This window comes from Furipterus horrens, unplaced genomic scaffold (assembly GCF_987537825.1).
Source record: "Furipterus horrens unplaced genomic scaffold, mFurHor1.1.pri manual_scaffold_2, whole genome shotgun sequence".
NCBI classification, from domain to species: domain Eukaryota; kingdom Metazoa; phylum Chordata; class Mammalia; order Chiroptera; family Furipteridae; genus Furipterus; species Furipterus horrens.
This window is the reverse complement of record NW_028327172.1, coordinates 26314830-26330256: the sequence shown is the minus strand read 5'-3', so window position 1 is coordinate 26330256 and position 15427 is coordinate 26314830. Positions and strand designations below refer to the sequence as shown.

Below are 15427 nucleotides of genomic sequence, written 5' to 3'. Positions count from 1 at the left end.
AACAGACACCGGTCAATGGTACGTATGAGTGAGCGGGCCACTTTCAGAAGGTAATCTGTGTGCTGAATTAGGCTGGGGTTTCTTCACTTGGGAGGCCATTTAAAGAAACCAGAGAGGCAAGTGTGTAATAGAAAGCGAATTGGTGTTTATTTCGCTGAGAAATGCCTGGATTTAGGTTTCTTCCAGTCTGTTATAGAAATTTCACTGTAGCCATTTGGCTGGAACTCTAGCCAAGAACAGTAGAGTAAGGGCTATAATATACACTGGCTAGACATATGTATGAGCTGGGGGGAGGGTAGATGAGGGTTCAGTAGCTCCCAGCAGCTGTTGTGAGGAGCCTGGGGGTGGAGCGGGAGGAGGGACGCAAGGCAACTGTAGCAGTAAGGCCCGAGCATGCTCTGCGTACAAACCAGAGAAAGCTGTACTTGGCCATTTCTCTATCACATTATGGAGAGTTTGGGGAGCAGGAGACAAAATCAGGGAAGAATGGCCACAGCCTCCCACCCATTCATGGGACTACCTCCATTTTGCAGCGGTGGTTTGAGACCACCCTTCCCTACTGAGCCACATTGGTCCAACCCTCAGCAACGCCTTCTCTCCTCCCTCACCATTTCTCCCTACACCTACTTTCCCCACCCAGCAGATCTTAATGTGAAGCCACATACACAAACTATTACAGATTGTACCCAAACATGCCCAAGCTGCCTCTCCTGCGATGCTATTCAATTTTCTCAAGTAGGTGGATCAGCACAGCATCATGCTGTGCGCGAAGTACAATAGACAGAAGGACCAGCTCATGACACTGCCCTCAGAGAAGGCATTTCCAGGTCAAGCTTAAACTGGGCAAATATGGCCACAGGAAAGTGTGGGCAACATTCTCTTATTAAATATAATTTGAAACCAGCAGGATCCAAAATTTGAACAAGCTTTTAAAGTAAAAGCAAAAACCATTATAACACATGCTTCTAATAGAAGTCCTTAATCAATTACTTAATTACATGTTAAGGCCCTACTATGTGCTCAGAACTCTGTTGCCTCCCATGAAAAATAAAGACCTTAAGAGAAGTATTTCGTTCCATTTAGGGACGTTTGGCATCCGTATATATTAACAAAAAACTAACAATTATGTAGCACTTTTTATTTTCATAATCCTACTATACTGGTCCTTAAAGCAGCCCTGGATAGTGGGCCAGGCAGGCTTTTTTTCACCATGTCCTCTCCTGTTTTGTTTTGTTTTTTGTTTGTTTACATTTTTAAACACAAGAGGAAAGTGAGCCTGGGTTTCCTCCATGTCTTGCCAAAGGTCCTACAGCCTGGCTAAGAAATGTAAAGCCTACAAATAAAACAAGGGCAGTAAAATAAAATAATGTGAATTCTAGAAACAGAACAATGTTGTCTTATGTATTTTCTATAAGTGACTTTAAGAGAACCAAAGGATGCAGTTATTTTCTTAGAGAATATAGAGGGCTAACAATTAAATGGTGTCCTTTATAGTTCTCTTTGGAAATTCTTCCTAGCAGCATTAGATAAACCTCATCTGATATAGGAGATCAGAGAGTTCTTAGTCAACCCACAACATTTTACTTACCCTATTTCTTTACATACCAGGGACAGTTTTACATCTTCATGTGACTTTTATGTAAGTATATGTGAAAATCAAATATGTTTTATGAACATGCATGTATTAAGAACTCATTATGGAAATTCTCAAGTTTTTAAAAGTAGTCTTTCTTTACAGAAGACAATTATTTTGTACACACACACACACACACACACACACACACACTTATCATGTTACGTATTTCTGTTTAAATGCACAAAAACTAAAGCAGCAATGCTTATCAAAAAGTAAGTCTGTTCCGGCTAGTACTCAGTCTGCAGGCCTTTTAGTACGTAGAACTCTTCCACATACCAGTTTTCCCAGTTTTCCAGTTATGTCTTACAGGCTTCGTTTCTTTCGCCTGGCCTACACGGGGCTCCAAGTCTTGATACTTTCCTAAGGGGACCCCAACATGAATAAAACTCTTCTACCTACTAAAACGAAGCCTGTAAGACCTGACTGGAAAACTGGGAAAACTGGGTGCATACGTGCCTCGATACTATAGTCAGTGGGCCCCAGTGGGAATCGGGCCATGAGAAAATGCGTTATGTCCTTTGAAGCTTTCTCTGTTCTTTTACCTCGCTTGATGGCTTTATTGTACCAGCAGCAGAGGTTTTAACTTTAACCCAAAATGAACTTACCCAATTTTATGGCCATCTTAAGTCTTTGTGTCCTACACACCCTGACCTGAGGGAGATCTCAACGTTCCTTCGATTGTTATCTCTGAACAATATCTGTTTTCTGTAATCAGCTCTGTTTCACATTGGTTGATGAGCTTTATGCGCATGTTATCTGCCCTTAAGCTTACTGCACTCAATAAAAGTCCTTGGAGGAAGGCAATCAAAGCATTTGTCTCTCAGACATTTGTCAGGTCTTCTCTCCCCTAGCACAAGCTGCCTGGGAAGTCTTCATTTCATCAGCGACACCAGGGTCGGGGGTCCCCAACATATTCAATTCAAAGAAACTGAAGTTCTACCTGCACCAATTGGCCTTTATATCTTCCACTTCCTCTTATAGAGACTCACAGGAGACATATTTTATGGGTAAAAGAATAAAATCCCAGCAGTAGTTACACTTCCTGAGCAAAGTTAACCTGATGACCTAGTCATTTATCCTCTTGCAATAAACAGATGCAATATCCACCCATATGAGGAAATATATTACAACTTAAAAAATATTTTACAACCAACATCAACCAACAAATTTGACCTTTGACTACAGGCAAAGCACCGTAAGTATTGCAAATTAGGTACTGAGTTTTCCTAAGACACTTCTCATTTTATTTTATGTAAATAAGTATGATTCATTAAACATAAAACTTCAATGGAATTTAGTTTTTATACAGTCTGATAATGTTTTTGACATCAACAAGTTAAAAATAAGAAATCCTTTGTCTTAACCCTACCCTCAATTTCAAGTTCAAAAATGTGGTTATTGTCACCAAAGTTCATACAGAAAAGTGCAACAGACTCTGGCCTTAGAAAAAGTCAGTGGAGTTGAAGAAATAGGTAAATACTGACACACTGAGAGCACAACACAATGAGGCCCTTAATCCAGCACTAAGAGGTGAGGAGCAGCGGAAGTGTGAGAGGGGCTAGGGAAGGGAAAGCAGCGAAGGCTTCGTGTGGCAGAAAGGGCCCGAACGGACTAAAGAGAATGGGTAAGGAGAGTAGTACAGAGAGAAGCTGTGGCCAGGCACTGTAGGGCGCCTACCAAATATCCATTCACATCTTCCCGGTAGAGCCTGGACTTGTTCAAATATTTCTTGCTTCACAAGACTCAGCTTGATGATTAAATTCTGACCGGTCTCAGCCAATCATGGCTGCTGCCATCCCAGTGCCTTGTTCAGGGATGAACCTGTGACCCCCTTCTGGTTACAGGAAGTCTGCTGGGGGTTTCTGGGAAAAGTAGCTCTCTTCCTAAATGGATATACACTGGAAGATTGACCCTCTTCTCTTTCTGGATGCCATTATGTCTGAATATCATCAGTGAAGAGAATGCAGCCTTGGTGCTGGCCTCGCTGGGAAGAGCACCCTAGGAAGATAGACAGAACCTGGGCTCTTCAGACCCAACAGCTCCATTAACCAATCCTGGAAGAGTTTTACCACCTTGTATGGTTTTCTTTTTCTTGTTATGAAAGATAATATATTCATCTCAATGTTTCAGCTACTTTGAATTGAGTTTTATTACTTGAAGCCAAAAACATCTTAACCACTTGCCTAAACAATACCCATTCTTCCCTTCTTACCTCGTAAGAGAGCTCTGATTTTAGTCCAGACAACAACATGCCCAGCTCAACAGTCGTATTGCCCAGCATCGCACTGCTACCTGTGCATGTGACTATGTTCTAGCCAGTGAGATGGAAGCAGAGTATTGAATATGTTCAAGATGTCTTGTAATACCCGCCTCTGTCTTTACTCCATCCCTCTTTCTGCTGCTGAGAACTGGGTAATGATGGCTGCACCTCCAGCAGATAGTTCCCTTTTCTTTCATTTTTATCTTGACATGGTAGCTATACACCAAAGCATCAGGTTCTACTTCCCTGCTGACTTTGTGATGTACCATAGTAGCTTTGTGTGCTTATCTCTGTGTGTATAACCGTATGTATTTAAGTCACTATTGTTTTGAATTTTCTGTTATATACATTCAAATCTAATCCAGATACAAGGATTTAGGAAAACTGCCCATCAGATTTTGGCAAAAGCAGCACAAAGATAGTGCACTAAATACACAAAGACAGGTAGAATTAAGTATGTTTCTTAAACTGCTGTTTATAATGACACAGAGTAAACACTTGATCAATATGAGGTTGGTTACATAAAATGTGAAACGTTTAAATGATGAAATACTACACATTCATTAAATGATAGCAAACACTATATCTATTAATATGGAACCATTACAATACATGAAACAATAAATACAGCATAAATAATCTATATAGTGGAATCTCATTTTAAAAAAGAAATTGCACATGTATACTCAGCAAACTCTGGAAGAACATAAAACAAAATCTGTATTAACCACAGGTATCTCTCAGTAGTGAGATAATGGGTGGTTATTTTTCCTTTCTTCTTCTTACCTGAGTCCAGATTTTTTAAATTGAATATCTACTAATTTTATGATTATCTTCTTAATAAGCCAAGTATGTCTGTGATACAAATATTTTAGCATCACCAACATAATATTGATATAGATACATATCAAAGAATATTTTGTGTGTGTGTGTGCGTGTATATATATATATATATATGTATATATATATATATATATAACTAATAAGTAGTGAACAGGGGAAAATAATGAACGAATTCTGAGTTATGGGTTCTACTGAAGCATATAACATTGTGTTAAATAAGCATGGCTTGGCTTAAAGTGAACAATACATGAAAGAAATGACTTAGCCTATTTCCTTGCTGGAAAATTCAAACATGCTAGTAGAAAGTCAAATATGTTTTCATTTACTTGTAGTCACTACTATTTTCAGTCAAAGAACAAATCATTACCTTTGATTAAAATAAATAAATAAATGAGCCAGCAAACTGGGGTTGCATTTGCCTCTCTACACTTTCTGTATCCCATGTCAAACACTTAAACAATGAACTGCTTGATTCTCCTGCTTGATTTCTCCTAGTCCCTTATGAAATCCTGACTTTCCCAACCCAAATTCTGAGTACATCACATCTTTCATCACCTCTCCTTCCAGGCTAGTAATCACACTATAGAACAAAGTTACAGAGCCTGTTGGTCCTACTCTAAATTTAAATTACCAAGGCTTTAACTAGGACCCTTCTAATCTTTAGCCATCCCTTGTCCGTTTTCAATTGACCCAGTTAAATAAATATTCCCCACACTGTGTCTAGTCACTAGGTTATAATGGGCTGTCATAACTATGATTTCTTTCTCCCAGGCATTTCTTTTCTCCCCCTTCTGCTTCCTTCTCCACCCAAGTAATCCTAGTGGGGATGAGTCCAGGACCCAGGTTGGGCCATACCGTCTTGAACACAGTAGAGTGATTGGTTCAAGGACAGGCTCATGAGGCAAGTCTGGCCAACCACAGTCCTCCTAAAAGTTTTCTGCTGAAAGCAGGGAAGAAGACATTAGGTAATCATTTTTCATTTCAAGCTGCAAAAATGTGCTTGAGGCTACCAAAGATTGTATTTCCCACTATATGGAGAAAGGCTATTTGCAACAGGAAAGAATGAAGCCAAGATACAAAAGCAGAGACACAAAAGTTAAGAAATGGAGAGCACGAGAAAACTCTCATAACTTTGAAACCCTGAGATCCAGTACCATCTGAAGCCCACCCCACTTCTGGACTTCCTAGTTCTACATGAAATAATAAATCCTCTATAACATCTCAGATCGGTTTCTCTTAAACACTCTGTGGACTCCTGTTAAGTACAGTACATATTCCAAGCTTTATCTCCTGTCCAAATTCCAGAAACCACCTACTAGCAGTCTCTAAATAAATGCCTGCTTCCTAATGAACTTCTTTACCTCAGAGTCACTCTCACAGCACTACTGAAATGATTCTTTAAAAATTGCAGGCCTTTTCTCAATGTCTGGCCATGGGCCCCTCTCTCCAGCATGTCAATGCTGATTCTTCATTTCCTGTGAAAAACCTCTCCTCCCCCAGCTCCTGGGGCACAGTTCTGCCCTAATTCTCCTGCTCTTCTGGCACTTGGTCTTCTTCCCACACCCTGATTCAAGTGTTTCCCAAGGAGTTGTCTTTGGCCTCCTTCCCTTTTCGTTCACCCTCTCTCCCTTGGCAAGCTCTTATAATCTAATGTTTCCAGTAATTACCTCAAAATAAAAGACTCCAAAATCTATACTCATGGCACTCTATTCTCTAATCTATACCTATGAATCTCTATTCTCAATTTTACACCTGTATTTCCAGATGCCCCTACTCATATCTTACCTAAAGTCAATACGTATATTCAGAAGTACACGTAATATCTTCTCTTCGGAAACAATTTCTTTTGTGTTGTCTTTAATTTTGTCAAAGTGCCACCAGGCTCCTTAAAATTACCATCTTAAAATTCATTGTTACTGATGACAACCCAGTCATCCCAGCTGAGATGCCCCCTTGATGCTATTTCCACAACCACTCTTACATAGGTTCCTTCCTCCTTCTCACTGCCTCTCATCTACCCTAGTTCAGAGACTCATCATTCTCACCAGCACCACTGCCATTTGGATCTTCCTCCATCTCCCTGCACTCTCTCAATTCCAAACATCCTACTCTCTGCTATGAGAAGATACCGAGATGAGATGATCAAGTCATTTCATGGCTCAAAAGCCTTCAGTAGCCACTGAAAATTGAAACTCCTCTAGTTTGCCAAGAGAGGCCCTCCATCTGGCCCCAAACTCCTTTCTAGTTTCTTTCCCATAACTTCCTTCCAGGAATTAGCACTACAACCAAACCAAACACCATATCATTCCCATTGCCTATCCCAGTCTGTCTCCATATCTTTGCTCATGCTCTTTTTTCTTATCTCCTCATGAATAACTCCCACCATCTCTCACGGCTCTCCAAAAATGCCAACTCTTTGATGAGGTCTTCCTCATTCTTTCTTGCTAGAAGCCATTTCCTTACTCCTCTGAACTCCCGTAACTCTGGTACACTGTTCATCTCTCTTGAAGGCAAGAATTTCATTTAATTCAACCCTGAACCCAGTGTTTTACCTAACAGAATTAATGAACTGTCTAAGAAGTCTTTCCTCATCCTCTCCACAGCTACAGGAGCACAGTCAGACCTGGAATTGAAACCAAGTCCATTACTAATAATCTAAGTGACCTTGGGAAAATTAGTTGACGTCTCTGAGGGAAAAACACAGTCTCCCCATCAGCAAAATGGGAACAAATATAGCTCACAGAGTTTATGAGTTAGAAGAAAACAAAACAATGACTATTCTAGGAGGGCTTATCCAGCACATAGGAGGTCTAGTTAGTAAAAGGTTTCTTCCTCTTTCTCTTTTACCCTTACTCCCTAATCTGAGAATTCTCCAACTGACAGGTAGAAAATGGTATGAGTCAGAGAAATTATACTTCTCTGCGAGCCCACTGTGGACTTCCCAACTATAAGGGTGGTGGTCTTCACTACCACATCATCCTACCAAAGCACTATAAAGTGGCATAAAAGAATGTTTCCAAGAATATAATATTTTTAACTGTCAAATATCACCAGAGCAACTGAGGAACTCTTTTTGTTTTTTCTGGGAAATTACTGCAGTTGATAGAGCTTATCTGAGAAGCCTTCATGAAGGGAGTATCAAGCGAGTCAAACTTTGGTTTAGAGGCCAAAGAAATTCCTTGTAGGTAATAGAAGGGAACCACAGTCAGCTACTTTCTATACCTCTAAACAACCCAGAAAGACTATTTGAGACCACTTACACATTTCAGAGACATAAAAGCTGATAGGAGATAGTGGAAGTGGGACTGAAATATATAAGTCTAACTGGCTCTGTTACATACTCCCTGTGGTACTTTGGGCAGGCCACTCATCTACTAGTGGGCCTTGCTATTTTCACCTAGAAAATGGTATGGCTGGACAAGAAAACTTCATTCTAAGAAGAATTCTTTATTAATAAATTTTTTGTTCAACAAACTGACTAAGGGAAATGTTGGGTAGCCAAAACACCTTTGATGGTTAGCTATGGACATACTTAAGAGTAGTAGGAATAGTGAATGGCTGGTCTCTTAAGTTTCCTTCCAATCTTGTGCCTCTTGGGGCAATCTTATGACTTAGAAATTAAGAAGACTTGAATAGCATCAACAGAGATTCAAATACTGGCTCTGCTATTTACTACACAACCACAGTAAGGTTTTCACCTCTCTATAGCTTCCATGCCCTCATCTATAAATGGGGGTAATAATACATTCTATCTACCCCATAAGGACAGAGGCCTTGTGAGCATTGAATCAGGTAATATGTATAATACTTTTAGCACGTGATAAACTCTTAATAAACAGAAGTTGCCATTATTATTTCTCTTGAACTCTAAAATAATGTCCCTTTGCCAGGCTTGACCAATTTCAGTTATATGCATTAACTCAGAGACAGCCAAAAGTAGTATTAGAAATTTAAAACAAATTATGAAGACAAGAAACCAGATCAAATGACTATATATACATATACATATATATATATACATATATATATGTATATATATGTATATATATATATATAAAACAGTGCTAGTTTTCTGAGTTTGACAACTGTATTGCAATTATTTAAGTAAATATCCTTGTATTTTTGGAATAAACAATAAAACATTTAGAAGTAAAGGGACATTATGACTGCAACTTACTCTCAATTGGTTCAGAAAAAATATACATATAGTTTACATTTTATAGGATATGTGTGTATAGAAAGAGAGAAAGAAAGAAAATGTTAACATTTGGGTAATCTGAGTGAATGGTATGCGCAAAAATTCTTTATGCTTACAATACTTTGGATGTGAATTTTTATATATGTGTGTGTGTGCACATATATTATGCACATATGTATGTATTAGCCAGTACTCATAGATCACTAAACTATTTCTTTTTAACCCACTGTTTGTATTTGATTTGAAATCTCCCTGTTCAAATAATTTACTAGTCCTCTTTTGTAAAGTAATGCCTCCATTTAGAATTAATTGTCCTACAGATGAACAAACACCCAAGAGATCTTGAATTAGTATTCAGAGACCTAAGTTTCACTTGAACATTGGGAAGAATTCCAAAGTCAAAGTACATTTGGAAACAAATGAAATTATCCTCCTCTTACAGTATGTGTTAAACAATAACTGCACAAGTGCCAAAGCTGCCAATGTTTTCTGTTGCTGTTGCAACATCTAAGCTCAAAGTAACATCCGTGGATTTTTCAGTGGTTGCCAATGGGAAAGTAGTTGGATGTGTCTTCTATTGTTTCTAATTAAAAACAATTTCACAACTCCACATTTCGGCCATTCCCCAAATGTCCACCAGTGCCCTGACAGGTCTCAAGGAGAGCCAAAAATAGTGCGGTAGCATCACATCAGACAACAGAATCTGTCCATGCTAAACAAATGTTTTGCAAAAATTCTGGCTTTTCTTTTACATCATCAACAAAAACCTGTATTGGTCCACTCCAACGCCCATCCCCAGACAAAGCAATCTCTCCCCCAAACACTTTAAGACAGACTGCAGTGCTTAAGAGGAATAATGGAAATAGCATCTTATCATCACAAAGCACTTTGACAAAAATTACCCCATTTTCCCTCCACAATTCTACCATAAGGAGTCCCATTTTATAGAGTATAAACCTGGGGTGCAAAAACCAACACTGTCCCAAGATTTCACACTTTGTATGTAGAATTTAGAGCCAGAATCTATGCTTTCGTGTCCTTTGGGGAAGGGAAGGAGGTAATCACTGGGTTATGATGTTTATAAATCATAAAATTTTCAAGAGTAAATTAAATGTAAAAATAAAAACTGGCAACAATATTTTTTTGTTTTTTTTGTTTTTTTTAACAATAGTATTTAAAGTACATTACATTGAAAAAGTTGGGTGAAATACATTTCTGAGAAAACATACATATCACCCACAGTGTTTCCAGAAAGAACAGGGCTCTGTTGATCTGACTTCAAGTCCCAGCAAGACTACAAACCAAGCACATGAACCTGAATAAGGCACCTGACCTCTCCCCCTCAGCTTCTGCTTTTGTAAAACTGCTTCTGCTCACAGTTATGACATGGGACTTTTAGACATTATAAAACTCTATCTGCATGCTATTTACCATCATTATCTTTACTAAAACTGAATTTTTCATGCCCCAGATTGGCCTCAGCTTCAGTGAATGGTGCCCAATCATTCAGAGCAAAAATAATAGCCTCGTCCCTGCTATTACTCACCCTCATATTCAGTTCACCTCCTTCAGGAAAAAGGTCTAAACTCCTTAGCTTAAAAAATCCCTTATGATCTGGCCTCATCTCCTGACATTTTTCTATCTTTCACTATTTCAAATTTCTCTGTTTTTCAATATAAATAGCTAACCATTTCATATATTCTAATGCTTCTGAAATGTCCACCTCCGCGTTTTCGCACATGCCACAAGGTTCTTTCTGGAGCACCCTTACTACCTGTCCTCATCTGGCTAATTCCAATGTGTTCTTCAAGACTCAGCTGAAGCTACTCTGGAAGCCTTTCCTTAATCCTACAGTCTTAAGTAAATATATCACTTTGGGCTTCCACTGACCCTGCACACACTTCTATGACAGTCTCTACCACTACTGCACCAAGGGTTCATTCCATCTCTTCCTCTAGACCAGCAATTTCCAACCAGTGTGCTGCAAGAATTTTTAAAACATGCAATACCTGCCTATTTAGTCAGGGACACTGACGTCTTTCTCCTTAGATTGATTATCAAATGAAGAAATAATAACAATAATAACAGCCAATACAACAATAGCCATCGAGTGTGAATGAATCAAAATTATACCTATTTTTTTTTGTCAGATAGGCAAAAATATATATTTTTGGTGTGCTGCAGAATTTTAGTAATTAGCTTATGTGTGCCATGAGATGAAAAGGGTTGAAAATCAGGGCTACTCTAGATCATCATTGGCCAGCACTGCAATATTGGAAATGTTCTATATCTGTACTGTCTAGTACAATAGCACTAGCCACTTGAAAGATGGCTAGTTCAATTAAGGAAATAAATTTTAAATGTTATTTAATTTTAATTATTTTAAATATAAATTTAAATAGCCGTATGTGGCCCATGACAGTGGTACCAGACAGCACAGCTCCACACAGATGGTCCACTCCGAGGACAAAGACCATTCTTACTCGTCCCTGTTCCCTGGCACCAGTACGGGATCTGACATGCAGTATCAATCAGTGTTTGTTGAAAGACTGAGTGAATGTGTTAATAGCTATAAACACTTCTTATGTATAGTTAGGAAGTGATTCCACCCAATACTCAAAGCATTCTGGATTATCATAAAATTTAGCCAAACTGCTCACATCTTATAAAGCGCACCTCATTACGTATCATGAAAAAAAAATTTGTCAGTAAAACTCTCTTCTACATGGGGTACTTCAGCTTCACAATGACTCTCAAATAACTTCCAGATGACTTTTAGACTAACGGCTACACTGTTTATGAACTATTACAATAGTCATGGCAGCATCATTTTGGAATGTCAGAATCAACTACAATGTTTTATAAAGAAAAAACATGGGCTTTTTACCATGCTTATATTAACATAGAAAACAATTCCCTTGAATGCCTGAAGTATTCCCAGAGTATGAAAGACCGCTCTGACCTAGTCTTTGAAATTAATCACCAGTTCTCTTAACTGGATGGGTTTTGAAATCCCATACAGTATTTGAAAAAGGTGTACTGGCTTGATTTGCTGGGCTCCCATCACCACAATAGCAGAATACAGAGCAAGCATGACCTAGCTACAAAGAACTAGCGATCACATCCAATTTGGTTCCAATTAAAAGTCTTGGTTGACAGCATTTATGAGCTTGACATATGCTTGGTCATTTGAGATTTTAAGAAATCTAAGATGTGAACTCCACAAAGCAGAGCTTAAGCAGGTTCAACTCCACATTCAGGTCCCCTCTGCAAACCCCTCAGAGTGGAGTTGGCCCTCAAAGGCCTCGACAAAGGTGGTCTGCACACAATCACCCCTCAAAGAAAGGAGAGCTTTCTGTGCCACCTGGTGCGTCACACATCCCACTGTGGTTCTGCGATGGCTGAACTACCCCTCAATGTCCTTCCATTGCATTATCATTTCTGTAAAGGGAGGCTAATCCTAAGTCTAACTCTACATGTGAAATAAAAAGGAATAGGTAAAGCATTTTAAAGTTTGATTAGGAGCAGTAAGGAGTGGGGCTTCAAATACATAGTTCCCTGTTTCCACAGTCAATTAAAATTTTAAATTAAAAGTAAATAGCTATTACAAATTAATTAATGTTCACTGAAGAAAAAATAGGCTAAAATAAAACACATTCAATCCCTTTATCCAAAGATAACATTTGGTATATGCCCCCGCTTTTTCTTTTATATGCATTTTTAAAATAGTAAAGTAAGTACTAGCTAGCATTTACATAACCCTCTCTCTGTCCTAAGCATTTAACATCTATTCATTCATTCTGTCTTCACCACAATATGATGGCGGAGGGACTGTTGCTGTCTGTACCTTATAGACAAAGAAACTGAGCAGAGGGAAGTTAAGTAACTTGACACAGTTCGCAAGCTTGGAAGTGTAAATAATCTCTGTTCAGTTTTGACTGTGGGAACATTATGTTCAACTAAGTAGTGTGGGAAGAAAACTCTCTCCTTAACTTTATTAAATCCTTAACTAGTATTTCAATACTCTGTCAGAAGCAGGGAGCACAACCTGCTGGTCTTATATTTGATTCCTGTGCCCCAGCTGGGGGGAGGGGCTGAGCTAAGATAGGAGACAGTCACTGACTTGCATCTAATACTCAACAGCTGGGCTTCAGGACTAAAACTGTAACATGAATTTAGATTCCTTCCAGGCTATATCTCTTTGATGTTCTCAGTATCAAACTGTAATCTTCTTACCTCCACATACTCCACAATAAATTAGCGTGGTCATTAAAAGTCTATATTTAACATGACAAGTCTGGTTTTACTTTTTTCACCTGGGTTCTTAAAATATAATATATAGTTCCCAATTCCTTTAAAATCTAAAAGTGCCTTTTTTAACTAGGAACTTCAAAAAAGTGGGGAGAGCAAAACAAAATGGAGGTTAAAACAAGTGGAAAGAAATTTTCCACAATGTAAACTGTTAAAACTGGGAATGTGAGATGCAACTGTCAAGTTCAGAAACATTCTCAAGTCAAAGGTGTTCTTAGAGACCCAGAAAGTGTTCCATGGCTTCATCCCACCTCCGGAGGTCACCTGCAAATGTCCAAAGAGACCTACACTCAGTTTTTCGCTCACCTGAGTCAATGGTGCCCGCTGCATCGTGACCCTGAAATGGCTTGTATATTTTTCATGGTTGTGTTACCCACACAGCAACTCCTCTGGCAACAATGGTAATTACACCGCAGCCTTGTTATCTCAGGATAACACTGTAATTAACTTGTGTCGCTGCAGCATTCACGGTTATAATAATTGCAGAAAAAGAAAAAGTCTTATGGAAGTAGCATTTTTAGTTCTGGCATTCAACAATAACTTCAGCAATTACACTGTTTCAAAAATCAAGTTTGTTTCCCCCCCAAAAAGCATGACTTCCTCTGCACAAAGCCCACTGAAGCTGTCTGTATGTCCTCTAACAGGACACGTTAGGCTCTGTCTGTTGTAAGCTTCCAAGGAGAAGAGAAAAAACAGACAACAACTCTTAAAGTGATACTTACAGCTCTTCTAGAAAAGGGAAGTTCTTAAATGCATCTTCTGGTAATTGAGTAATGTTGTTCATACTGATATCCCTGGAAAACAAAGTTAATAAGATTGTTAACTGAGCGATATTAGACTTGAAGCACTTAATTTAACAGAAAAATAATTAGGTGCTCAGTGTTTATAAAGAAAAATAAGCATAGAAGACAAACACAGGAATAGTCATAATTTGGCTTCAGAATGCAGAAAACAGAGAAACGTTGAATCTTTAAATATAAATTATGCACCATAATTTAGAAACATAAACAAATCCTGGAATTCCCCCCTTTAAGGATCCTTGGGGAAAATGTCTTAAACTATCTACAATGAAAAGGCCAGTGTGACTTCCCAGTGGTATTAAAAGTGGTATATCTGATAATAAATAAATAAGCAAGCGAGCAAGCAAGCAAATAAATATCTAAGGACTTGATTTTTTTTTTAAATGCTGGCAAAGGTGACTTCTTAAGTCACTGTCAGGAACAATAAAACAGGCCCTAGCTGTACCCTAGTCATATTTCTGCAAAACCTATAAAAGTCCTCCAGGTAATAGTTGTAAGTGGATTTCATTTTCAGCCTATGAACAGATGCGGGCTTGAGACAAGTGCCTACATGACAGGTATGCAGTCCATTCCAAGTTTTTCCTTAGAGAGGCAGGCAGCAGAAAGGAGAGAACTCGCTTGAGGAAGTAACTCAACAATTAACTAGTTCAAACAGCTAAAAGTTACTCTATTAACCATTTCCTTATTCCCTGGCAAATGCCTATTGAATTGGCTTTCTCCTTCCATACGCCATTAACAATGACACCATGAAAGACAGGTTAAGGGAGCCTCATAAGGGACAACCCCAACATGCAATGGGTTGGTTGCCTCACTCAGGTTCTCCTGCCTCTCGTCTCATGTTAAAGTCTGTGGCTGAACCCTCAGGTCTCTCCTTTCTGCAATTCACCATGAACATTCACACACATGACCTTCCCTTTACCAGATTACACATATTGGTATCAGAAGATGGAAGAAAACTCAAGCACACAAAAATCTGGTAACACTTCAGCTGGGTAAAATTTTCTTTTCAAGGAGGTGACAACTTCAGTGCCAAGGTAGGTGAGTGCCTTCTCCCCATCTTCCCTCTCACTAGAATTTAGAAATGGAATTTGCATCCCTTCTAGTTACTATCCCTTCCCAAGGCAGATTTGGAAAAATATGAGAATAACAACAATTGCAGCAACAAAAACAGCAACCACAGTAGCAGGTAACATAAGACTGCCCATAAAATCTCACTTTACAAATGGGGAAACTGAGGCTTATTCAACTTAATCATGTCCCTAAGGCCACTCAACAAGTGGCATAACAGCAGGTGAACTCCAGAGTCCATGGCCTTAACTGCAAACTCTGAGTCTTCCTAAGTATCATTGGAATCATTTAGTGATAGTCAAAATAGAAAG

General features: G+C 38.8%; 1 protein-coding gene across 1 annotated transcript in view; it reads right to left on the bottom strand.

Annotated features, from left to right (window-relative positions):
- LGR4 (leucine rich repeat containing G protein-coupled receptor 4) overlaps positions 1-15427 on the bottom strand; it is a 100958-nt gene that overhangs the window by 36408 nt on the left and 49123 nt on the right. Inside the window, exon 2 of the mRNA XM_090263101.1 lies at positions 13971-14042. Coding sequence (XP_090119227.1) covers positions 13971-14042 — 72 coding nt within the window. The remainder of the gene's footprint in view (positions 1-13970; positions 14043-15427) is intronic.